This window comes from Mobula birostris, chromosome 4, assembly GCF_030028105.1.
Source record: "Mobula birostris isolate sMobBir1 chromosome 4, sMobBir1.hap1, whole genome shotgun sequence".
Lineage (NCBI taxonomy): Eukaryota > Metazoa > Chordata > Chondrichthyes > Myliobatiformes > Myliobatidae > Mobula > Mobula birostris.
The window spans coordinates 136,618,612-136,643,722 of record NC_092373.1 but is presented as its reverse complement, the minus strand read 5'-3'; the positions used below and the strand labels follow the sequence as shown (position 1 = coordinate 136,643,722).

The 25,111-nt window shown below is 37.0% G+C and overlaps 1 protein-coding gene across 3 annotated transcripts in view; it reads right to left on the bottom strand.

Annotated features, from left to right (window-relative positions):
- kiaa1109 (KIAA1109 ortholog) overlaps positions 1-25,111 on the bottom strand; it is a 433,731-nt gene that overhangs the window by 90,452 nt on the left and 318,168 nt on the right. For all 3 annotated transcript variants that reach the window (XM_072256106.1, XM_072256108.1, XM_072256107.1), the window contains exons 50-58: positions 14,847-15,053; positions 12,009-12,247; positions 9,977-10,221; positions 9,776-9,881; positions 7,179-7,276; positions 6,534-6,728; positions 5,642-5,810; positions 2,582-2,793; positions 1,450-1,648 (exon numbers count right to left, since the gene is read on the bottom strand). In XM_072256106.1, the coding sequence (XP_072112207.1) occupies positions 1,450-1,648; positions 2,582-2,793; positions 5,642-5,810; positions 6,534-6,728; positions 7,179-7,276; positions 9,776-9,881; positions 9,977-10,221; positions 12,009-12,247; positions 14,847-15,053 (1,670 nt within the window). The remainder of the gene's footprint in view (positions 1-1,449; positions 1,649-2,581; positions 2,794-5,641; positions 5,811-6,533; positions 6,729-7,178; positions 7,277-9,775; positions 9,882-9,976; positions 10,222-12,008; positions 12,248-14,846; positions 15,054-25,111) is intronic.

The window sequence follows — 25,111 nt, the reverse complement described above, 5'->3', positions numbered from 1 at the left end:
GCACTCTGAAAATTAAAATAAATGATGCCCACAAAGCAGGAGAAGACTATAAGATAGCAAAGCGTTTTCAGGTAGCTGTTTCCTCAGTTCGTAATGAATTAAGAAATGGTAGTTAACAGGAACAGTGGAAGTCAAGTTGAGGTCTGGAAGGCCAAGAAAACTTTCCGAGAGAACTGCTCATAGGATTGCTAGAAAGGCAAATCAAAACCCCCATTTGACTGCAAAGGACCTTCAGCGACACCTCCACAAATATGACCTTCATGGAAGAGTCATCAGAAGAAAACCGTTCCTGCGTCCTCACCAAAAAATTCAGCATCAGAAGTTTTCAAAGGAACACCTAAACAAGCCTGATGCATTTTGGAAACAAGTCCTGTGGACTGATGAAGTTAAAATAGAACTTTTTGGCTGCAATGAACAAGGTATGTTTGGAGAATTTCATGAAAAGAACACCTCTCCAACTGTTAAGCACGGGGGTGGATCGATCATGCTTTGGAGCTTGTGTTGCAGCCAGTGGCACGAGGAATATTTCACTAGTAGAGGGAAGAATGAATTCAGGTAAATACCAGCAAATTCTAGAAGCAAACATCACACCGTCTGTAAAAAAGCTGAAGATGAAAACAGGATGGCTTCTACAACAGGATAATGATCCCAAACACACCTCAAAATCCACAACGGACTACCTCAAGAGGCGCAAGCTGAAGTTTTTGCCATGGCCCTCACAGTCCCCCGACCTAAGCATCATCGAAAATCTGTGAATAGACCTCAAAAGAGCAGTGCATGCAAGACGGCCCAAGAATCTCACAGAACTAGAAGCCATTTGCAAGGAAGAATGGGCGGAAATCCCCCAAACAAGAATTGAAAGACTCTTAGCTGGCTACAGAAAGCGTCTACAAGCTGTGATACTTGCAAAAAGGGGTGTTACTGAGTACTGACCATGCAGAGTGCCCAAACTTTTACTTTGGGCCCTTTTCCTTTTTTGTTATTTTTAAACTGTAAAAGAAGGAAATAAAAAAAGTAATCTTGCTTAAAATACTAAAGAAATGTGTCATCTTTAACTCGCTTAGCTATTCACAGAAATTTTGACCGGGGTGCCCAAACTATTGCATGCCACTGTATGTTGAATTGCTGATAGTAACAAATTAAAGCTGAGGCTCAACTTAAGTTTAGTATAATTTTTGAGCCGTTGTCTCATCGTAGCTCTTTACCAAAACAGGCACAGTTTAAGACTGATCAAAACAAGACTTGCTCTCATATTCATTATCTTGCATTTTGTAAAGATACTGAAGCTTTTACATGAGAAACAATAAATTTAAATACATCAGTGTTTGTTAATTATGTAACACTAGACAGACAAAATAGTATGTACGGAAAATTAGCTCACTTTCTTTTCACAGGGATGGAAGTGATTAATATTATCATTATTAATGGTATTGAGAAGAGAAAACTTACAAGCATTCATTACAATATCTCCCTGAAGTTCAGGTTTCCAGTCATCCCAACTTGTTTCAAACCCATCTGCAAATCGTATGCAGAAATTTTTGAAATGACCTTTGCTCACGAGGGATTCAGATGAACAAGCAGTGATCAAGGTGCTCTCAATTGTAAGAACCATAGCTGAGCCAGGGTCAAGATCAGTTGCATGATTCGCCTGGCAAAACACATTGAAAAAAAGTTGAAGTATTATCCATAGTTAATAAAAGCAAAATATATTTCAATAATTTCAAATATTAAAATATTTAATACCTTCATAGGTTTAATTAACCATTGAGCTACTATGATGCGTTAAATAATATAAAAAACTGGAAACTTTATTGGAAAACAAGCACTTTTATCCATGACACTAAATGACCAGTTTCTTTAATACACATCTTTGCTTTCAATTAAGGGTGGCTGAATTAAAATTTCACAAAACAAAACATTTTTACATGTGATTTCCATGTTGGTAAACTTAAAGTATAAACATAATACGATTACTACTTTTAGGTTTACAGTAATAAAACATAAATAATATTCCCAGGCTTGGGGACTCATGATGAGGGCATAACAGGAACATCAGGAAACACAATGAAATTAAATTCCTGAATATGAAAGATTGGCAAAGCTTCTGATATAAAATACTATGTAGTCTACAAATGTGACATTTGAGATTTGCAATTCAATTTTTCCCCAAAATATGATGGGAGGAAAACAAATAAGGAAAGCTTGAAATGCTCTGAAACCCCTTCCTTTCGGCTATTGTAAAACTTCAGCTGATATTTTTAATGTTTAAACCAAAGAGTAGCTTCAGCATAAATATCACAATTGTCCCAGGTTAATATGATTTAATTATCCATTCTAACTGGAGGGAGTCATAGGTGAAAATAAATGGCTTTAAAGCTTTCGGATTAGGAACACAAAAATTCATGAAAGCTATGGGCATTGGGATGATAGTAACTCTCAAGAGACGGGTAATAAATACTTGGCAAAAGGAACTGGTACAAAACGTGAAATTATAACTTTGTTAAAATATCAAACACTTGAGCATTAGTAACTGTACTAATACAGTATAACAATCTGATATCACATAGAGGAAACATCATACCTGTATAGTGCTGGTGATAGGTAAACAGATGCCCAAATCATTCACAGTCAACTGCAAAAAGAGTGTACCAAATGCTTGAGCAGAGGTCTGTTGAATTCCAGGCAGCTTGTCAACAACCTCTTTTGTAGCAACATGAATATCCTTATGTAATGCCATTCGTTGCTCATTCCAGTTGTCATAGGCAGCTTTGTAGTTTAGCCAGAAAAGGACAGCTTCAAGAAGGAAACAAAAAGATTTAAATATCCACATTATGCTCTTTTTCAATTTTTACATTGATTTTATAGTTGCTCAGAATGATTTTGATATGACTAATATGGGAACAAGATGGAGAAAAACAAGAGCCAATACTAGCTTAACACTGTATATCTATGTATCAAGATGAAATGAGGCAGCCACATACAGCTTTTTACAATATACCAGTTTCTTTATTGCAATACAATGATTATACGTTGACATTTTCAAGGCATCAAGTTTCAAAGTATTTTGTCTGAGATTGAAGATTGTATTATTTCAACACATACTCAGGCTCCTTTCTACAGAAAATTTGCTGCTGATGGAGACAAAACTATTTCAATCAGCCATTGTCTTGCTCTATCCCCAGCTTACTCCATAATTAACAAGGTTATCAATGGACATATTCATCATATTTCTGAGCATCTCCTTATTATGACAATGCCTTCCAATCCATTTTAAACCTTTGGTTTACCCTTGTATACATGCAGTAGTACTAGAAAATTTGCGAACCCTGTAGAATTTTCCCTATTTCTGCATAAATACGACCTAAAATGTGACCTTCATGCTCAATTAAACCAATAACACATAAAACAATATACATGTTGATTTATTTTTTGAGAAAAATGATCCAATATTACATGTATTTGCTGGAAAAAGTATGTGTATCTCTGGGGTAATGCCTTCTACAAAAGCTATTTGCAGTCAGGGATTTCAATCAATGAGATGAGATTGGAGGTGTGGGCTGTAGGGATGCCCTGCCCTATAAAAATGACACATAAAGTCAGGTTACTGATAGAGCCCACTCTTCTCAAGATCTGTTTATGTGCACCATGCCTCGATCAAAATAACTTTCAGAGCACCTTAGAAGAAGAATTGTAGAGATGCATGAAGCTGGAAAAGGCTACAAAAGGCTACAAACATCTAAAGACCTGAGTGTTAATCAGTACACAGTAAGAGAAATTGTCTACAAATGGAGGAAACTTAGTACTGTTGCTACCCTTCCTAGGAGTGGGCATCCTACAAAGATCACACCAAGAGCACGACATGCAATGCTGAATGAGGTGAAAAAGAATCCAAAGGTAACAGCAAAAGATCTGCAGAAATCTCTAGAACTTGCAAAAGTCTCTATTCATGTGCCCACTATACGGAAAACACTGAACAAGAATGGTGTCCATGGAAAGACACCATGGAAGACACTGCTCTCCCAAAAAAAAAGTTGCTGCATGTCTCAAGTTTGCAAAAGACCACCTGGATGCTCTACAATGCTTCTGGAACAATATTCTGTGGGTAGATGAAACAAAAATTGAACTTTTTGGCAGAAATGCACATTGCTAAGTTTGGAGGAAAAAGGGCACTGCACACCAACACCAAAACCTCATCCCAACTGTGAAGCATGATGGAAGGAGCATCATGATTTGGGGCTGCTTTGCTGCCACAGGGCCTGGATAGCTTGTAATTGTTGACGGAACAATGAATTCAAAATTGTATCGAGACACTTTACAGGAGAATATCAGGGTAGCAGTTCATCACCTGAAGCTTAATAGAAGTTGGATAATGCCACAAGACAATGATCCAAAAGACAAGAGTAAATCAACAATAGAATAGCTTAAAAAGAAGAAAATTTGTGTTTCGGAATGGCCGAGTCAAAGTCCTGACCTTAATCCTGTAGAAATGTTGTGGAAGGGCCTGAAGCAAGCAGTTCATGCAAGGAAGCTCACCAATATCCCAAAGTTGAAGCAGTTTTGTAAGGAGGAATGGCCGATGTGCAGGACTGATCAACAATTACCGGAAACCTTTGGTTGAAGTTATTGCTGTACAAGGGGGTCACACCAGTTACTGAAAGCAAAGGTTCACATACTTTTTCCAAAAAATGCATGTAATATTGGATCAACACACACAAAAAATGCTGGTGAACGCAGTAGGCCAGGCAGCATCTATAGGAAGAGGTACAGTCGACGTTTCGGGCCAAGACCCTTTGTCAGGACTAACTTTCAGAAGGGTCTTGGCCTGAAACGTCGACTGTACCTCTTCCTATAGATGCTGCCTGGCCTGCTGCGTTCACCAGCACTTTTTGTGTGTGTTGCTCGAATTTCCAGAATCTGCAGATTTCCTCATGTTTGCGTTTTGTAATATTGGATAATTTTTCTCCACAAATAAATGAACAAGTATGCTTTTGTGTTATTTATCTAACTGGGTTCTCTTTATTTAGTTTTAGGACAGGTGACGATCTGATCACAATTTAGGTCATATTTATGTAGAAACAGAAAATTCTACAGGGCTCACAAACTTTCTAGCACCACTGTATATTGCTCTGAACTGTTCTACTTACCTAAGATAATTGTTGCACTGCTGGCAGCCTGCCTTAAGCTGCCAGAGCTCTAAGCTGAGGAATTCTTTTCTTGAAATTCATTCATTCATTCTTTCATTCTCTCTCTGTCTCTCAAAATGCTGGAAATACTCAGCAGCAGTGACATGAACCATTTGCTCCCTTGACCTCTCTACAGGTGCTACCCTACCTTTTGCCGTATTTTTATTATCTTCCGCTTTTGTTTCAGATTTTTAGGATCTGGAGTATTTCTGAAAACACTGATAGAATGCAAGGGATACTCAACAGACAGAATGTTACACTGAGAAGGTCAATAGTATAGTGAATGAGCATTTAGTGAGGTGGGGGCAAAGAGGAAGATGCTGGACTGAAGCAACACTGAATTGTGCCTGGGTGAGGAGATGTAAATTGGATACCTTTACTCACACAGAATGTGGAAGCAAGAACATAGGGGCTTCAGATACATCTCTTATGATCAAATGAGAGTTAGAAATTCATACCTCTATCAAAGGCCACAGGCTGTGCATATATTATTGGCCGACTAAGCGTGATGAGTACAGCTTCTCTATCAAATGCACCACTGATCTCTTCTTGCAATGCATTTCTCAATCCGATCCGTGTTTTGAAATATGCTACCTGATGAAAATCTGAACCAGCCTCTTCATAGACCTAAAATCAATAATAGAAACAATGCATAAAATGGAAACCAAGAACATACTGAAATATGGAAAAAGTTAGAGCTGGAGGTCAGGATACAACTATGTGGCATGGGACAAACAGAAATGCAACACAGTAACAAGCAGAGGGTATGGTTCTGAGTAACAAAACAAGAGCACAGGAGTAACTGGTCTGCGTTTAGGATTAATGTTTTACATCAAACACTAAGAAACCTTCTGTGCTGCAAATAGTACACAAATTGATAAATACGTGATATTAATTGAGAAGTTAATTTACAGATATAAGTTACTCCCCATTGATAGAAATAACAAGGGCAACTTTTTATTGAATATAAATCAAGTCAACAAAAAAAAACAGAGGTATAGATGAAGTATAAATATGTGGATCACAGTTTGTAACATAAAGAACAGAGAGTGTGGTTAAGAGTAGCCTCGTCCCACTGGATCAAAGAGAAATTAACTCAAATTAATATATTCAGTAACACCTGTCATTTTTTTTTCTTAAAAGAACATGTCTTATGAATTATACAGCTTAACGAATTCAATGTATCAGTGTTTTCTTTAAATGGCATTTCATCAAGACATTTTTTCTTTCAACTTTAAATCACATTTAATGCAATGCAAAGTCAGAATATATGTAACACTGTGCAAACTACCACATTATAATTAGCTTTGAGAAAGCTAAATCATTACTATTAATTTGAAAAATTTGTACCTGATGTTTAACAATTTGTCCTAGTGCCAGGTTTAGATCAACCTGACATTTGCCAAACAGTTTCAGGTAACTGCTGTTATGGCCTGCACCTAGTTGTGCCTTAGCTTGGATACGATTTGAAAGTTCCAGTTCAATAAGTCCAGTCTCTAACCTTACAGCTCTCATGGAAGGAGTAGTTGCTGTAACCTGGATACCCTAGATACAAAATTAACAAAATATAAATACTGAAGGTATTTTTTTACCTCTAGTATTATCCTACAAGGTAAAAATAAAGCAAAGCTACTAATTAGAAGTTATCTGCTCAATTAAAAATAATTGTATCACGATGCTGTGCTACTTTTAATCAAATCCACTATACAATAATTCTGTATAAAGCCATAGGTCCAAAAGACAGGATTCCAGTGGTGAATAAGCAAAGTATTAGCTCCCTTTTATTGCTGCACAAATGAAAGAGGCAGAGAAATCAGATATCACTTGTTTCACACTAACACCTTGAACACTGGCAGAAGCTAATGTTAATTACATTGGTGAATTATAAAGGACTGGAATTTATTTTCAGAAATTAGTGCTTCTAAAACAGATTTAAAAGTAAATTCAATTCAGAATAACTCCCATATTTAAACATTAATATTTTATATTAATTACCTTAAATTGTAGATTTAAAGAATATAGCAAAATTTTGGGCTTTTCTCCATCCATTAAAATATCATGTTCATTCCACAGTGGTATAGGTTGCTCCCCACCTGCAGATACAATGTTTGTTACAAGGGAACATAAATTGAAGTAATTTTTACTTAAAACAGCATTCCACATTTTCTGTGGGATGTCAAATTACAATTCAAGATGCTTCTGAAGGTTAATCGCAAGAAATATGTTTGATATTTCTTGTCAGATTAAAACACACAAATGTCATTTTTCTCCCTGTTGCCTTATTAGTATTCTCACACCTGCTCTGCTGCCTTCTTACTGGCACTGCACTTTTGATATCTCTCACTGTGTCAATCACTGATTCTTGGATGTTCCATTCACCACATTCTGGTAATCCTCATGACATTTCCAGAGCTGTACCCACCAATAATGTACCTACTACTGGACACTGCTAAACCTAAACCAATCAACAATGTACTGCACTATTATGCATTGAAAGACCTGTACACACCAGTACCATGTAAATTTTGTATTGACAGCCCTATTTAGATTTATTTTAAGATATAGTGTGGGACAGGCTCCTCCAGCCCTTACAGCCACATCAGCCAGCAGCCCATTAACCCTAGCCTAATCATGGGACAATTCACAATGACAAATTAATCTATTAACTGGTACATCTTTGGACTGTGGGAGGAAATCAGGGCACCTGGAGGAAACCCCATGCATGCGGTAAGAAATGTACAAACTTCACTACAGAGGAAGCCAGAATTGAACTCCCAATTCCGATGCTCTGAGCTGTAAAGTGTTACACTAATTGCTACTGTGGTGCGCTAGCACTACATTTGGATATGGATGAAGATGTGGGGTCAGCTAAGGAAGTTGGAACTCATCTGACATGGTCCTTGGATGTCTTTTCCTGAAAATCTAAGCGATGTCTTTGGTCTAGGGAGGGCTCCACCGTGAAGCCGACTCTCAAGGACTGTCACCGAAGAATGAGCTTGAAGAATCTATGCTGTGAGCCAGATGTTACACAACACAAAACGTCAATGCAGCAACTCAATTTACTATTGCTGTGCAAAAACTGAGCGCTGAAATGGAATCCCTGGTAATCCATTTCCTCAGTGATCTCAACCTGCCTGTATCTTCTGCAGTGGCTGTATCCACTGTCTTTCTCAACATCTCTCCATAATATTTGGTTCATCAAGATCAAAATAATTTCACATCTTTCCTAATTACCCAATCAAAACCAAAGACTTTCCAGTAACAGCTGCTCTGCCTGTATTCATATATCACCACTCTTGTCCCTTCTAATTTCCTTGTGTGTTCTCTACATGTTCCCTTCCAGCAAAAATGCTCCTAAAATATATTGTCATCTTCCAAAATTACTGCTATGACATCGAACTTTAACTCACCATCACTTCTCTTGAAACATCTGCTTTCTCCAAACTGCATGCTTCACATCCATCACTAGATACGAATAAATTTCTTCCAACTAAACATTGGCAAACCAAGCTCATCATGTTTCATTCCTCTCTCAAGCTCATAATCTACACATCAATTCCATTTCAACAGCTTGAAACTTAAAAATATTCATGAACTACAACACACCAGACCCAGAGTGCCACTTCCAAACACATTCTTGTCCCTTTAATTAGTGTTTTCACTACATAACAACTTCTAAGCCGATGTTCTGAGTTTCTCAGTTCTGCATTTGTTGTTATGCATAGAATCACAAAATGATCGTGCCACAGATGGAGACCATTCATCCTACTGACTCCTCCCTGATAGCTCTTTTTATAACAATCATGAAAAATCAAATACCCCCTCTCTTTCCCTACAATCTGCAATTAATTTCTCTCAACTACCAAGTCCTTTTTAAGATCTCTGATTGACTGTTTTTATCACTTCTACAGGCAGTGGATGCCAGTATGTATACAGAAAGATCTTTTCCTCACATCCACTTCACATATCTTTATTTGAAAGTTTAAATCTGTACTCTCATCTGAATGGGAATATCTTCTCTTTATTTAGCCTGTTTCAACCAGCTGTGAGCTTCTAAATGTTTATTAAACCGCCTCTTGATCTTCTTTGTCACAAGGAAAATATCACCTAATTATTGCAGCTGAAATCCCTTATTCCAGGAACATTTATGTCACTTTTCATTTCCTTCCTAAGGTGAAAAGACACCTGACAAGGATATCCATTTTAATCATTTAAGAAAAGTTAACCTGCTCTCAGCTCCTCCCCAGATAGAACACCACACCTGTACAAACTTTAACCTTGCAACCCATGCTGCTATTTCATCTCATCATATCCTGTCCTTCCAATATCACCTCCTGCAATACGGGAAGCCCCAATTAGACTACCACCTACTTCCTTTTCCCACCAACTCAACACCTCTACGCCTTTCAAACATTAGTGCCACCATATTTTCATTGACACATTTATAAGTGTGCAAAGGAGAATAAGCAACAAAAAGTTGTGGTGGTTAACATAGCGGGTACTACTGAGTCTTGCTTTCATGATAACGTTGTTGGTCTGATCTACAAATAATCTTTCAATTAATTTTAAGCCAAGATAAATTTATTGCATACCTGATACTTTCTGAATTACTTCATTGACCTCTTTCATGAAAACTTTCTGTAAAAAGACTAGCTGATTCAAAAGGTCCGTTGTCAAGTTGTGCTCAAAAGAACCAACCTGAAAGCATAATCAGCACAGATGAAGAATGCTTCTTATTTTTTAACATAATTTACTAGTTTGATATCAATAGACTTTTCTAATCAGAGACATACCTCAGCAACACATCGCAAATAGTTCCCCTGTAGGTAGTTGCCTTGTTTCAATGGGAATTCATCTGCATTCCAGGATTTGTCTGGGTGACACTCATGCTCTTCCATGATATATTCTCCAGACATGGTAACTTGTGGTAGATTAAGGCTGGCTGATGGTGGCAATGCTGCCACGTCAACAGGTGTTACTTTGGACTGGAAGCGCAGCCTATGACTGGGCAGCTCAAATGTGAACCGTGTTTGAGCTCCTAATGATTAGAAGAGAATATGTAATAATAGAATATTTACATTGGAGCTATGTCAGTTTTAACTAACTGATGCTGATAATTACTTAAGTCCACTGATAACAATAAGGAAAAACAGAATTTAACATTTTTTCCATTTGGACAAAGGAAAATGTATTGTGGGTGGTTTTGCTACTACCATCCACAATACATACCTTAGTAACCACAGACCTTTCATGCATTTGCTTCTTGTTCCTCATTATATACAATTCCTGAGATTCAAGCCTTGGCATAACAAAATCATTAGGGAAGCAATTTTATTCAAGCTTTAACAACACATGGAAACAGTATTAATTCCATGTTTCTACAAATGTTACTAGACCAACTTACTTAGATGACAGCAGTTCAAGTAGCTTTAACCTATTCATAGCTTTCCTGTGCTTTCTTTCAAAGGATTAGGACATGCAGCTGTACCAAATTCTAGCTGGATAGTTAGGCTATTTAGGAATTGGAGCAAGTGGGTGAATACTGGGGATACAGACATATAAATTTTGGCTCTTTTCCCAGTTATTTTCCAATCTACATACTAAATTGAAAGATTTTATAATGAGAAATGGGCAGAATGGAAAACAGCAGTACAGGTCTTTAAGGTTATCTTATATGTGAATACTGTATTGCAAGCATAGTAATAGAGTAATGGTGGATCAGGATCTGTGGGTCAACAAGCAGAGAATGATGAGTGAGCAGTTTAGGATAAGGGCAGCGGTGTTTCAGAGGATGTCAATTTTATAAATGAGAGGCCAGTGAAAGAACAGTTCAATGGTACAACGTAAAGGTACAAAAATATAGATTAGGGCAGCAACTGGTGAGTTTGAGACAATGGCATGCATGTTAACGGGAAGTAGTAGCTTAAGAACAGAGTTTGAGAGAGATTTTGCAATGGGTTTCCATCCTCAAGATTAATTGGAAAGTAATAGCTAGGCTTCTTCAAGAACTAGATGCCATACATGCAGCGAAGATGATAAAATATTTTTAAAATACTTGTATCTTAAAATATTTGTATGAAATAAAACAACTAAATAGATAAAAACATGCATAAATAGATTTTGATATCTACAAGACCAGATTGTTGACTACACAACCATGGCAGTGTTCACTAATAAAAAAACACATCAAAACCTCATGTAAATAAGATCAGTGTATTTTAACAACAAAGCTGGAAGTCATATCAGTACAACTGATTTTACTGAATTACAGGGTGCAATATTACTTGCTTTTAACAGGAAATAATAATAGCTTTACCATCATTACAATCACAAAATGGTAGTTTTTATGAATTAGATTTTAAAACAGGCCACATATAGAATGAAACTGTACATTCAGCTCAACGGGTTGTACCTGAATCTGAAACCTACTTCATTGTGTTACAAATCTGTCCAATAAGACCAAGCCCACTAAGTTAACTTGTGCATCGAATATGCATGAAGCCTGTCATCCTTTTGGAATTGTAATTATCAATGAAACCTACCAATTATAATTCCAAATGGATGACAGGCTTCATATTTTTTTTTAGAACAACCAATCCTACAATTACTGATTCCACTCAAATAAGCTGACACATCACTTTATAAGTTTAATTACAGCAAACAAATGTCCTTGGTATAGGTAGACTGATATTTCACTCATTGACTGAAATAAATTAAGTTTTCTAAATTTTTAAGATTCCAATCATGAACATAACCACTCATCTTGCCATGATTAAAAAATTTGCTGCCAATGAAAACTTTTTGAAGACATTGACACACCAGTACCTGTCATTCCATGACTTTTCATCCTGCCCATTTTGTATTCCGCTTTAAGAGACGGTAGTAATGCAGCACCAATGGTGATGCCATCCAACAAGGCACTAAATTTAAGTACAATTGGCTTCTTCTCCAAACCCTCTGGCAACTGAGGAAATTCATTTGTTTCAACAGGAGTTTGATTGACACTTGAAGGTGGCTTCTCAGAGGGTTGCGGAGTAGAAACATCCTCCTTTGGCACTGGTATGCTATACATAACAAATAAAAGAACATCTAAGTCTTGACTGAATGATCATAGTAATATTTTATAACTTTGATTTGGGATAGAATTTAGTGCTCAGATATATTTAATAGGTTTTTAATGGCTTTGGAGAATCTAAAACACATTTTACTGCTACAATGAAATAATACTAAAAAAAGTTGATTATTTCCTTTTAACATTAAATAATCAAATTATCATTTCTGCAAGACAAGTTTAGTTTAGAAAATGAGGACAAAGTCATTTTTTAGATATTTTAATATATAGACTGCTGGAACAGTTAACTGATGACAATACAATGGTTAATCACACTTCTTTCAAAGTCACCTTCAGATACTCATTATGAAAAGTATTACTGAGGTTATATTCTGTAATTATCCATCTATATCCAGTGGCCATTATTTTGATGTAAATTTTGATCAATAGTGTGGGTCACCTAACCTCAGCACATTGTAAGCTGCCCAGTTAATCAAACAAAAGCGACATTTTAAAGCTGTGGAATGCAAGTCAGACCTTGCTGCTGACCAGAAACCAAAACAAGGATGCTGGATATCCCCAGTACATCAGGAAATAGCTGTGGGGGGTGCGGGGAAAGGCCAAATTACAATTATAACTTGCAACATGTCAATCTTCTAGAACATATTTTATTTTTTGCTGATTTATTTGTGTTAATATTATTTAATTACTTAATATTACAATAAATTTGAAATTGAACTGCGGGCATTTCTGGTATTTTCCTTCAGTTCTCAGGTTCCACATCTGACTACATTTCACATCTTTATTATGTCCTTTGGTTTTGTTTCCACTCTTTTAGTTCTCTGCTGTGTACATACATCTATTGATGCTTCTGGACACATCTTCAGTGATGTTCCTGGAATCATCGGGTGTTTTGGGTCTTTCAACATCATACACCCTCCTCCAGGTGACCCAGCCGGGGCTGATCAGACCCCAGCTTGTGTCCAGATGGCTAGCTACTTATGACTCCATGGCTCCCCTCTTTTGAGCCACAGCCACTGGGAGACACCTCGCTCTCCATCCAGCCTGCTGACAGTTGCTGACCAGTCCTGCGTACTTGGAGAGCTTCCTTTCAAAGGTCTCTTCCAAGCTATCTTCCCATGGGACTGTCAGCTCCAGCAGCACCACTTGCTTAGTAGACTCAGACACTAGGACAATGTCTAGTCGCAGGGTGGTGGCTGCGATATGGTTGGGGAACTTCAGCTGCCCTTCGAGGTCCACCAACAGCTGCCAGTCCCTTGCAGAGGTCAGAATACCTGCAGATTTTCTTTTGGCAGGTATTGGCTGCTCCCCAGCTCTGACAAAGGCAATGGTCTGCTTGGAGGTCGGGACCACTTCGCCCACTCAACTCCTGCGCTGACGGTCTCTCATTAATCTATTAATCAGGCAACTCCATAAAACATTAGAACCATCAAAGATATTTTCTTTGGCTGATTTTCTTTTCCCTTTCCCTCCCCCCTCTAAAATTTAAAACTTTAGCTTGTGTCCCAATTCAACTTTAAACTAGAGCTTTGTTCCTCTTTCTACAGATGAGCCCATCCTGCTGGGTTTTTCCAGCATCTTCTGCTTTTATTTTAGTTTTCCAGCACATGCAGCTTTTTTTGAGTTACAACCAGCATGAGTCAGAAACTGTCAATGGCAAGGACATTGGATAGAACACAGGCCTTAATGTGGCAAATTGATAAGGAGTGAAAAACAGTGTTTTAGACCCTTCAGGAAGGGCATCTCGTTAAGCCAAATTAAATAAACTATAATCTGTACAGATCTCTAGTTAAGAAAAGCCCTGTTTTCTCACAAAAGGATAGTTCAGTTGAGGGGATGTGTCTAAAATCATTGATCAATTTGAGGGGCTTCACTGCCTTGAAATCCAACACAAAAGCAAAGAGGTAGCAGACAATTTAGAACCATGCTTACCTGTTCTTTACCATGAGCAAGAAGACAGCGACTGTGAGTGTGAGATGTCTCTCTACTTATTAATTACCACATTGTTTTGGTATGTATATCTGTTTTATGCAACTGTAGCCAGTTGCTTATGACAGTTGTTCCCTCTCTGCGAGACAATGAACCACATCAAGAGGAAGTTAAAATCTTACAAGGAAGTGATGGTCAAAATGGACCCAGTGCAGAAGATTGAAGTAGTGAGCAATGAGAAGCTCAGGGCTCAAACAATCTGCTTTTGGTCACTCCGGTGTGGAGTGAGTAGTAAACATGATATACCTAATTGATTGTAGTGCAATTAATGCTGCCTGTACTTTAAAGAATTACTAGCTAATCATTAGCAATGTGGCCATGAAGATGGTAGAAAGCAAATGTCACGGACCTGTTCGCAGCCAGTAAATCTTATTTTTGGAGACAAGAGTGATTGCAAATGCTGGCAATCTGGAGCAACAGACACACAATGCTGGCAGAAAGCAGGTCAAGCAGCACCTATGGAGGAAAATGAAGAGTCGACAGCTCAGGCTGAGACCCTTATTAGGATTGATGTTTGCATGTTTTCACCATCCACCAAGGCAAAATATATTTCCATATAATACATAGCACGTGAACGAGTTTTATTTTTACAGGCTGCTTACCCTGTTGATGGCTGACGAATGAGATCAGAAATTTGTTTGGAGAGCTGGTGAGAGCTCCGAACCATCATGCTATGTAGTGTAGCAGGATGTTGTGGGATATTGATGCTGATCGCTCCTACTTTTATAACCATTGTGTTGTTGGTCTTAAGTCCTCTCTGCGCACTGTAGAGGGCCTGAGATTTGGCAATACTGCATTTAACTACAGTTCTAAAAGGATAAGCAAAAGATATTAAACCTTCAAAATCTGTCAACCAATGTTACTGGAAACATCAAACAATGCAGAATTGTAAAAAAACTATACAATAGGAACAGGCCAGTTATCTTATCAAATTATCTTTTTGCAAGCCATTTAACCCAATCACATGTTCCAAGTCATTTCAAACAAATACTTCTAATTCCTTTTGACAATAAATTGACAATTATAATTCAGCGATTTGTGACAATACAATTGCTTTCCTCTTTGTCCAGGACATTATGAGGACATTTTTTTTTTACAATCTGCTACATAAGTGACATGCTAACTTTAAATCTGTACAGTATGTTTCTATATTTCTTTTGACCATTGAAAATAAGCTACCAAAATTTCCATTATGTAATAATACATTATTCATAACAATATCTCAATTTTTTCTTCTTCAATTGAAGCAAACAATCCCATAATTTTGCAAGTCTGAAAAACAGTTATGGGATAATGTACCAGTAATTCTACCTTTCCTATCCCTTCTATTCCTTCTATCCCTACAATACAAACCATAAAACAAGTCATTACTTCTAAGTTAGATCTCATGAACTTTTGATACTTGTACTAGATTTAGCTTGTACTTGTGAAATCCACAAAAGCAAAATGGCTAAGTTGATGACAACTGCCTTTACAAATCCATTAATATGCTTCCCTGCACCACTCCCTCCCCAAAATTGGCAAACTAAGGTTGGATGTGCATGATTCCAAAAAGCTGCTCCATGCAGCAATTACATCTAGCCTCATACTGCTGCAAGGAATTGTGCAAAACATTTCAAGCCTTTAGGAGTACACTCTAGCACAACTACAGTAAATGGCTTCCAATGAGATAGAGGAAAACACAGGAATAGAATGAACAAGTGTCTGGCTACATCACTTGAACAATGATTACAGACATGCGTGTTCTGTGAGGCAGGCAATGATTAGAATGGTGAACTCTGCAGTGAGAAGCTGCTACAGGAACCCAAACTCAGAAATGAAGTACTGACCTACTGTACAAGTAGATCAGTAGATCAATCAACAGCCATGCAGATACAATAAGGGCAAAACATCCATGAGGATCTTTAGTGCATGTGTAGTCAAGGATTTAATGTGTGGTTTGCACTTTGTTTGAAAATAAATGAAAAAATGTAAGTCATCATTAGCACATTTTTTTTCCACAAATTTCATTCAATCAAGCAAGGTGCACATTGATGATGTCATTGATGTGTGGGAGAAGTCAGGAATATAAAACCTGTGCTAAGACGAATTGGCTGCTGAAATCTTATATCTGTCAGACATATTTTCTGTCTGTTAGACATCTTTTCTACAAGGAATAAAAAAAGTGACAAATTTCAATCTGCACTAACAATGAAAACTATGGTCAGAACTGAAACGGAAAAATTATATTCAAGAACAAGGATATGACAGAGAAATTAAACGAATATTGTGTGCCGGTCTTCACAGAAATAACTGTAACTAACTCTTGAAAATGTAACAGCATCTCTGGTGTGAGTGAGGAGATCAAAGAGATTCGTATTAATAACAACATATAGGGGAATGAATGGACTGAAAGCTCCTAAATCCCCAGGATCTGAGGACTTGCATTCTAGGGTTTCAAAAATAGTGGAGTGAGTAGGGGTATGTTGGGCAATATAATTATATTAAACAAATCTGAGTGTTTCAACATTGCAATTGGCATAACAGATAAAGGAGAACCACATGAGGAGCATTTCAACTTTCTGGTAAACTTTGACAAGATGCTACACAAGGAGTTGTAAGTCAGAATTTGTGCACTTTATAGGTAAGGAGGAAGGACTGATCAAAGGAAAGAAAACAGAGGTTAGGGAAACAGGATATTTTCAAGCTGGGAGGTTGTGACTGGGACAGAGCTTCAAGTGTGATGGGCTAAATAACCTTATTCTATACAGGTGGCCTCCTCGTTATGATCAACCTTGTGATGGAAATTTATCTATTGTGAATTTCTGAATCACTGCACAGATATTTACAATTCAGAATAAAATTTACGTGAAAAAAATACACAAGTATGTCATTTCAGAAATTTGTGATAAGGACCATTTTCTAGGAATATAACAGTCTCCCTCTTCCACATTAATGTAATCATCTGTACTCTGTTGAAATGTGAACAAACTTTACACAAGGTCAGCACTCACCTATACATTACATTATTCTAGATTTGCATGCATTGAATTTGGACTTGTACTGATCACTCATTAAATTAAACTGCTGCATCGCATCGCAGGACTATACGATTTACGAACTGTACTAAAAGTAAATAAAACATTTTCCTTAAAACATAAAATATTAAAAAGTTAAAACTACAAGTTAGTTCCTCCATCAAAGTCTTACCATTAGTTAATATTATTAATTTTCTATCTAGTTTTAATGCAACATAAAGCATAACATTTAAAAATCAAAACGCCTTTTCGAGGATTGATTTAAGCATAACATTACAACATAATATTTGATCAGGTGTATCGCTTCGTTAATATTTCTGCTAAGTTAAAAATGCAAATTGAAATCATGCTAGTTTAACATACAGAAATTCTTGTTTGACTGTACTTGTAGGTGAAGTAGGAAAATCCTCCAGCCTATGCAAGATGGTTGTAGAGAAAGCAGAAAATAAAAGAAGAACAAATGAAGTATAGACATTCATGCATAAATCGTTATTCAAGCAGTGGAACCGTTAGTATGCAGATCTCCTTTTATTAACATGCTGTTTATATCACACAAAGGCTCAGTGAGATACTTAAATTTGAATGGCAAAATTGCATTATGTGCTGAGTGGAATATGCAGAACATTCCATGGCATGAGGTTATTAAATGTATTGTCAACTTTTTCGACTATAATACCACACAGACTAAGGGTTACCACATCAATAATAAAAGAATAGTAAATTTATAAATTAAGAGGGAATATATTAGCATACACTTATAATAAAATCCGTTTTTCCAAAACATAATCTGAAACGCAAGACCATAAAGTGTGTAACAGATTTAAAAGAAAATATGCAAGTTAAGAAAAAGTTAGATTTAAAATAAAATGACATTAATTAATAGCTTAGTAAACATCCAAAACTCAATCCCACAGAGAAGTATCTAGTCTAATATAACAGACCAGAAGTCAACTGCACAGCCACCACTAAAGTCCAAATGCTCTCATTTACTATTTCAGTATTTTATTCATTAATACTCCACCATCAAAAATTGTCATTATTAACATTTTATCTTCAGACATTTGGAGCATGGGATCATGTTGCATGAATGGTTGCAAATGGTTGAGTATTTTTGCAAACTAATTTGCTGGAATTGAGGGATCTGAAAAATGAACAATTTGTTGGACCAAGTGGAGGAAGTGAAGACAGTGAATTACAATTACAGGTGGGACAGAAAATGAAATGAAATTGCATTGACGAGAAAAGGACAAATAGAGAAATTAAGCAGCTAGCAAATATCCAGCCACATATTCAAGGGGACAAGACATTTCTCTAGTTTTAAAAGTGAACAATTGGTATTCATTAATCATTACAAACGTATAGAAGCAAGGAGCTTATCAAAAGAACCTTCATGATTTTGACAGCCAAAGGGGCAGAGTTAATCCTTGAAGGACCGTGCAGTAAATGGCATACCAAAATGAAAATTGCTTCTTGATTTTATTTAAGCTTAGCATATTCTGTTTGTTTGCAATAATGGGGATGAATGCAAAATATATGAATGCTTTCATGATTTCCATATTTACAATATTTTCACTAACTCTATGGAAGACTAGTTTATTTTTGGCATTCCGTTTTTACATACTTCTGTAAAAAGAAAATACGTTATTAATTTCTGAAATACTGTGGCAGTGAAGCAAGCAAATTAGTCAACATCCAGCCTGTTCTTAAAATAATCGGGACATGGAGTCCAATTTAAAATCAGGATGAAGCAGATAACAGCACAAATCACTCTGCAGTGACCAAAGGTTCACAACCCAGCATTATATCTTTTATCTTGCAAGCTGAACCCCGCATATTTCTACATTCAGGGACCCACTATCATGCAGTAAAAGTCCAAGGTGTCAATCCTAGTTTTTCCAACATATTTAAATAAAAAAGAACTAGATTTAATGGCAAATAAAAATAGTCTAATTTCCACTAAGATTATCATGCCTATAAAAAAGCATTCACACCCCCTCCCGAAAGTTTTCAAGTTTTATTATTTTACAACAGTGAATCACAGTGGATTTAATTTGGCTTTTTCGACACTGATCAACAGAGAGACTCTTTTGTCTCAAAGTGAAAACAAATTTCTACAAATTGGTCTAAATTTATTACAATCATTAAACACAAAATTACTCACCCCCTTCAATCAGTATTTAGTAGATGCACCTTTGGCAGCAATTACAGCCTTGAGTCTGTGTGAATAGGTATCTCTATCAGCTTTGCACAGTTGGACACTGCAATTCTTCTTTACAAAACTGCTCAAGCTCTGCCAGATTGCATTGGGATCGTGAATGAACAGCCCTTTTCAAGTCCAGCCACAAATTCCCAATTGGGTTAAGGTCTGGACTCTGACTTGGCCACTCCAGGACATTAACTGTTTTTGTTTTACAGCCATTTCTGTGTAGCTTTGGCTTTATGCTTGGGATCATTGTCTTGCCGGAAAACAAACCTTCTCCTAAGTTGCAGTTCTCTTGCAGACTGCATCAGGGTTTCCTCCAGGATTTCCCAGTTTTCCATTTTTTCTTAGAGTGTAGTGGGTTTTTTTCTTCTCATTTTAAAAATTTAGTTTTTTTTTCTCTATGAACTGATAAGAGGAGAATTAGTTGTCTTTCTTTTTTATTGTATATCACATATTTGCTTAATACTATGTATGATTTTGATAATGTCTATTTCACTTTCTGTTTGTATTGTTATTGATATATATATTTGAGATAATTCTCCTCTTGTTTGTATATATGCTTTTTCTAAATCAATAAAAATAATAAAGAAAGAAAGATTTCCCAGTATTTTGCTGCATTAATTTTACCCTCTGCCTACACAAGCCTTTCAGGGTCTGCTGCAGTGAAGCATTCCCACAGCATGATGCAGCCATCATCATGCTTTATGATAGGGATCGTATGTTTCTGATGATGTGCGGTATCTGCTGACTGAAAAGCTCAATTTTGCTTTCATCACACCATAGAACCTTCTTCCAGCTGACTTCAGCGTCTCCCACAGGCCTTTTGGTAATCTCTAGCAGAGATTTCATGTGGTTGTTTTTTCCAACAGTGGCTTTCTCTTTGCCACGCTCCCATAAGGCTGTGACTGGCGAAGCACCCAGCAACACTTATTGTATGCACAGTTTCTCCCATCTCAGCCACTGAAGTTGGTAACTCCTTCAGATCTGTCATAGGTCTCTTGGTGGCCTGTGCCATAGCTGTGCCATATTTCTTTTCTTGATTTCTTGATGATTGACTTAACTGTACTCCAAGGGATATTCAGCGACTTGGAAACTTCCTTTTAATCCATCTATTGACTTGCGCTTTTCAATAACATTTTTGCGGAGTTGCTTGGAGTGTTCTTTTATCTTCATGGTGTGTTTTTTGCCAGGATACTGACTCACCAGCAGTTGGACCTTCCAACTACAGGTACATTTTTACTACAATCAATTGCAACACCTTGACTGCCCACAGGTCTCCAAAAATAGATCTCCATTTAACTAATTATGTGATTTCTAAAACCAATTGGTTGCACCAGTGACAATTTGGTGTGTCATATTAAAGGGGATGAATACTTATGCAATCAATTATTTTGTGTTTTATATTTGTAATTAATTTTGATCACTTTGTAGAGATCTGGTTTTACTTTGACATGAAAGAATCTTCTTTCTGTTGATCAGTGTCAAATAAAAGCCAAATTAAATCCACTGTGATTCAATACAACATGAAAACTTCCGGGGCGGAGGTTGGAGGGTGAATACTTTTTATGGACGCTATATATCAGTAATATAACTTCCTATGTAGTTCAACTTCATCCATCACAAAGCACGTTAACAAAATAATTATTTCCCTGCTCTGGATCACCGAATATCAACTAAAACTGGGTTTGTATCACAAAAACTAAGTCTTTGTTAGACATTAGATAGAAAATAGAAACACAGCCTGCAGAATAATGAACTGCATATTATGTTAGAACTCAAATTAATTAGGGTGGTACGTTTTCATAGTAGTTAGTAAAATGCTACTGCAGCGTTAGCAACCCAAGTTCAGCTCCATCGCTATCTATAAGGAGTTTGTACTTTCACCCTGCAATCGTATGGGTTTCCTCCAGGTGCACCATTTCCTCCCACTTTACAGAGGTACATGTCAGTTGGTTAATTGGTTACCTGAGTGTAATTGGGCAGCACAGGCTCATTGGGCTAGAAGGGCCTGTTACAGAGCTGTATCTCTGAATACAAATTGAAAAGATCTTCCTTTCAACTACCCAGTATCCCCAGGAAGTCACTCGATTAGGAGTGAAAGTTTATTAAAATTAATTAAAAGCAAAAATGCAAGATCTGAATTTATTAATTAGTGAAGACCATAATTTCTGTGATGACTATTAGGACGAGCCATGCAATAAACATCACCTACACTGTTATCAAGCAAGATGCATATTCAACTGATTTCACTTTGTGGTTATGTATAACTTAAATAATCCAAAACTCCTTCCCAGGTAGTCAAGATATTACAAATATAGGAAGACAGCTTTTCTGTTATTCTCCATTCTCTATTTTGTCACAAATTGAGAACTGAACTTTGGTGCTGTTTCTTTCAGATTCCGGTTTAACTAGAGTGCTACATGCTTTATCTCAAAAGTGTATTTGAAGAAAATTTTACTCTTGAAAATCAAGTGATAATGTGAAAACAAGCATGAGTGTTTCTTGAATTAGTTGCAAGCAAAAAAACAAATCAATGCGTTATGAAGTCAAGTCCAGTGGGCACCACAGTAGTGTAACAGTTAGTGCAGCACTATTACAGCTTGGGGTGTTGGAGTTCTATTCTGACGTCTTCTGTGAGGAGTCTATATGTTCTCCCCGTGAATGCATGTGTTTCCTCTCAGTGCTCTGGTTTCCTCCCACAGTCCAAAGATGTACTGGTTAGTAAATTAATTGCTCATTGTAAGTTGTCCCATAATTAGGCTAGGGTTAAACTGGGAGTTGCTGGCAGCATGGCTTGAGGGCCAGTAGGACCTATTCTGCATGATATATAATAAATAATAAATAAATAAACAATTGTCAGCAGCCACTCAATCTAATTAGGGAATGTCTTAGATCACTACTCAAAATGGCACCAAAGCATTGCCAACAACATTTTCAAAACTTTAATTTCATGGCGGTTTAAATCTTCTATCTGTTTTTCAGAAAAAAATGACAGGTGAAGTAAATAGTTCAGGCTATTTTCTACCACATTTTAGTTTATCCCATTCCCTACTGCCCTAGCAAGATGGCAAGAAGCAAATCATACAGGGCAGATATAAAAGAAATGCAAACAAGAAAATGTACCAATTGATGTACTTACTAGCAACTGAACACTCAACAAGAGTGGCCTCCATTGTCCTGACATCCAGTGCTTCAAAGTCTATAGAAGCAGGTGTTTCTGTTATGCCATGTATTCCCGTGGAAATTTAAGTTTGTTTCTGGAAGCTACCTAGAAAGTCTCTACTGCAATTAAACTCCGCTCTCATTTAGCAAGGGCATCTGCTTTTGTTCCAGTGGAAAGATGCAGCTCAGCACTGTGGCTGGCAAAACTTGAATGTAACCAACCAAAACATCTGAACTTAATGGGGAACAGAAAACCTCAACATGTTTTTAAGTTTGATACGACTACCAACTTGTAAAGCATAAGACATAATTTAAACCTTCCCGAATAATGGAAACAAAAATTTGCATCTGAAAATAAAGGAAAATGAATGAAATTCCTACAAAGTCGTCAAAATCTTAGTGCTCTGAGAAAAGATAATGCTTGTTTGATCTTTTAAAGCAGGGGTTCTTAACCTGGAGTCCCCTTGGGGGGGAGGGGGGGGTCTGTGGATGGATACCAAGAGGTCTGTGAACTTGGATGGAAAAAAAATTTGCATCTTTATTTTCACTAACCTCTAAATGAAATTTAGCATTTCCTTCAATTATGAATATAGGCACCAAACCACAGTAGTATTAGTGAGCTATGGAAGCTTTAATTCCACTTGCAACGAATTATCTTTGTGAATCGGGATTTTTAACACTGATAACCATTAAAACAAAAAGTTGAAATCAACTGAATGTCCAACATGACATGCGTGTTGCTTTGTCAAAGACCACCCCACAGTTTAATGTTCTGATTCACGCTAAGCAGCAACAGCCTTCACACTGATATATCTTTACAAAATAAAATTTAATTTTATCTTAGGAGGGAGGGAACGTCGACTCAGACCATGAGAGGCCTGCGTCGGGCATTTTAATGCCTTACAAGGCGCAGATTGGAAGTCTGTGTGGGGCGCCACTCCTCGCACAGACACTAGAGCAGTGTGTGATTAAGTGCCTTGCTCAAGGACACAAACTTGCTGCCACAGCTGAGACTCAAACTAGTGACCTTCAAATCACTAGACGAACGCATTACCACTTGGCCACGTGCCCAACACAAATAGGTAATTTTATCTTCCCTATATTTTAAATGTATATTCTTGATACTTAATGCATTAATAAAGAAGCACATATATTATTACTCAATCACAAATTTGCTTTTTTAACTATTTTGTTATCTCTACTTCAATATATTTGGTTTCTTTCGGAATACTATGCACTTTATTATTTATATTTAAATATATTATTCTGAGAAGGGATCTGGAGGCTTCACTGGACTGCCAAAGGGGTTCAAAGCATAAAAAATTAAGAGATTCTTAAGATAGGTACATGGAGCTTAGAAAAATAGAGGGCCATGCGATAGGGAAATTCTAGGCAGCTTCTAGAGTAAGTTACATGATCGGCACAACATTGTTGGCCGAAGGGCCTGTAATGTGCTGTAGATTTCTATGTTCTATGTTCTAACCCCTGCTTTAAAGGGACAGAACAAAAGACTGTATCTCATAATAAGATCTCAGGTACTACCTTATCATCACTACTTATCACCAATACTTATTGGTAAACAAAGCATTAATGCTACTTTCAGTTATTACTATTGGTGACCATGAGAACGTAAAATATATTTTCACTTTGCTTTGAGGCTGTCCGCAGATTCCAAACGTATAGAAGGGGTCTAAGATACCTACAATTTGCTGTCATTGGCAAACTTGTAACAATCCTCCTTTATGTTGGACAAATAACCTACTGTCATCAGTAATGATTAAACTATTTAAGTGTATTTAACATCGGTCACGGTTCAGTTGGGTGCCTCCTTGTTTTACGCGAAAAAGGAAAGGGTTCATGCTAACCGAAAGAAGCTGCAGAGGGTCGTAAATTTAGTCGACTCCATCTTGAGTACTAGCCTACAAAGTACAAATGACATTTTCAAGGAGCAGTGTCTCAGAAAGGCAGCATCCATTATTAAGGACTCCCAGCACCCAGGCATGCCCTTTTCTCACTATTACCATCAGTTAGGAGGTACAAAAGTCTGAAGGCACACAGTCAACGATCCAGGAACAGCTGCCTCCCATCTACCATCCGATTCCTAAATGGACATTGAACCTGTGAACACTACCTCACTTTTTTAATATATATTATTTCTGTTTTTGCACGATTTTTAATCTGTTCAATATACGTATACCGTAATTTAATTATATTTAGTTTTTCTCTCTTCTTCTATATTATGTATTGCATTGAACTACTGCTGCTAAGTTAACAAATTTCACAACACATGCCAGTGATAATAAACCTGACTCTGATTCTGACATACTAGACTGTTGAATACAAAGCACATGCTAACCATACAATGCAGAACCAGAGGCTTTATTTATTTTATTTAGAGATACAGCATGGAACAGTACGTTCTGGTCTGGCAAGCTGCACTACCCAGCTACCCACCTATTTAACACTAGCCTAAACACAAGAAAAT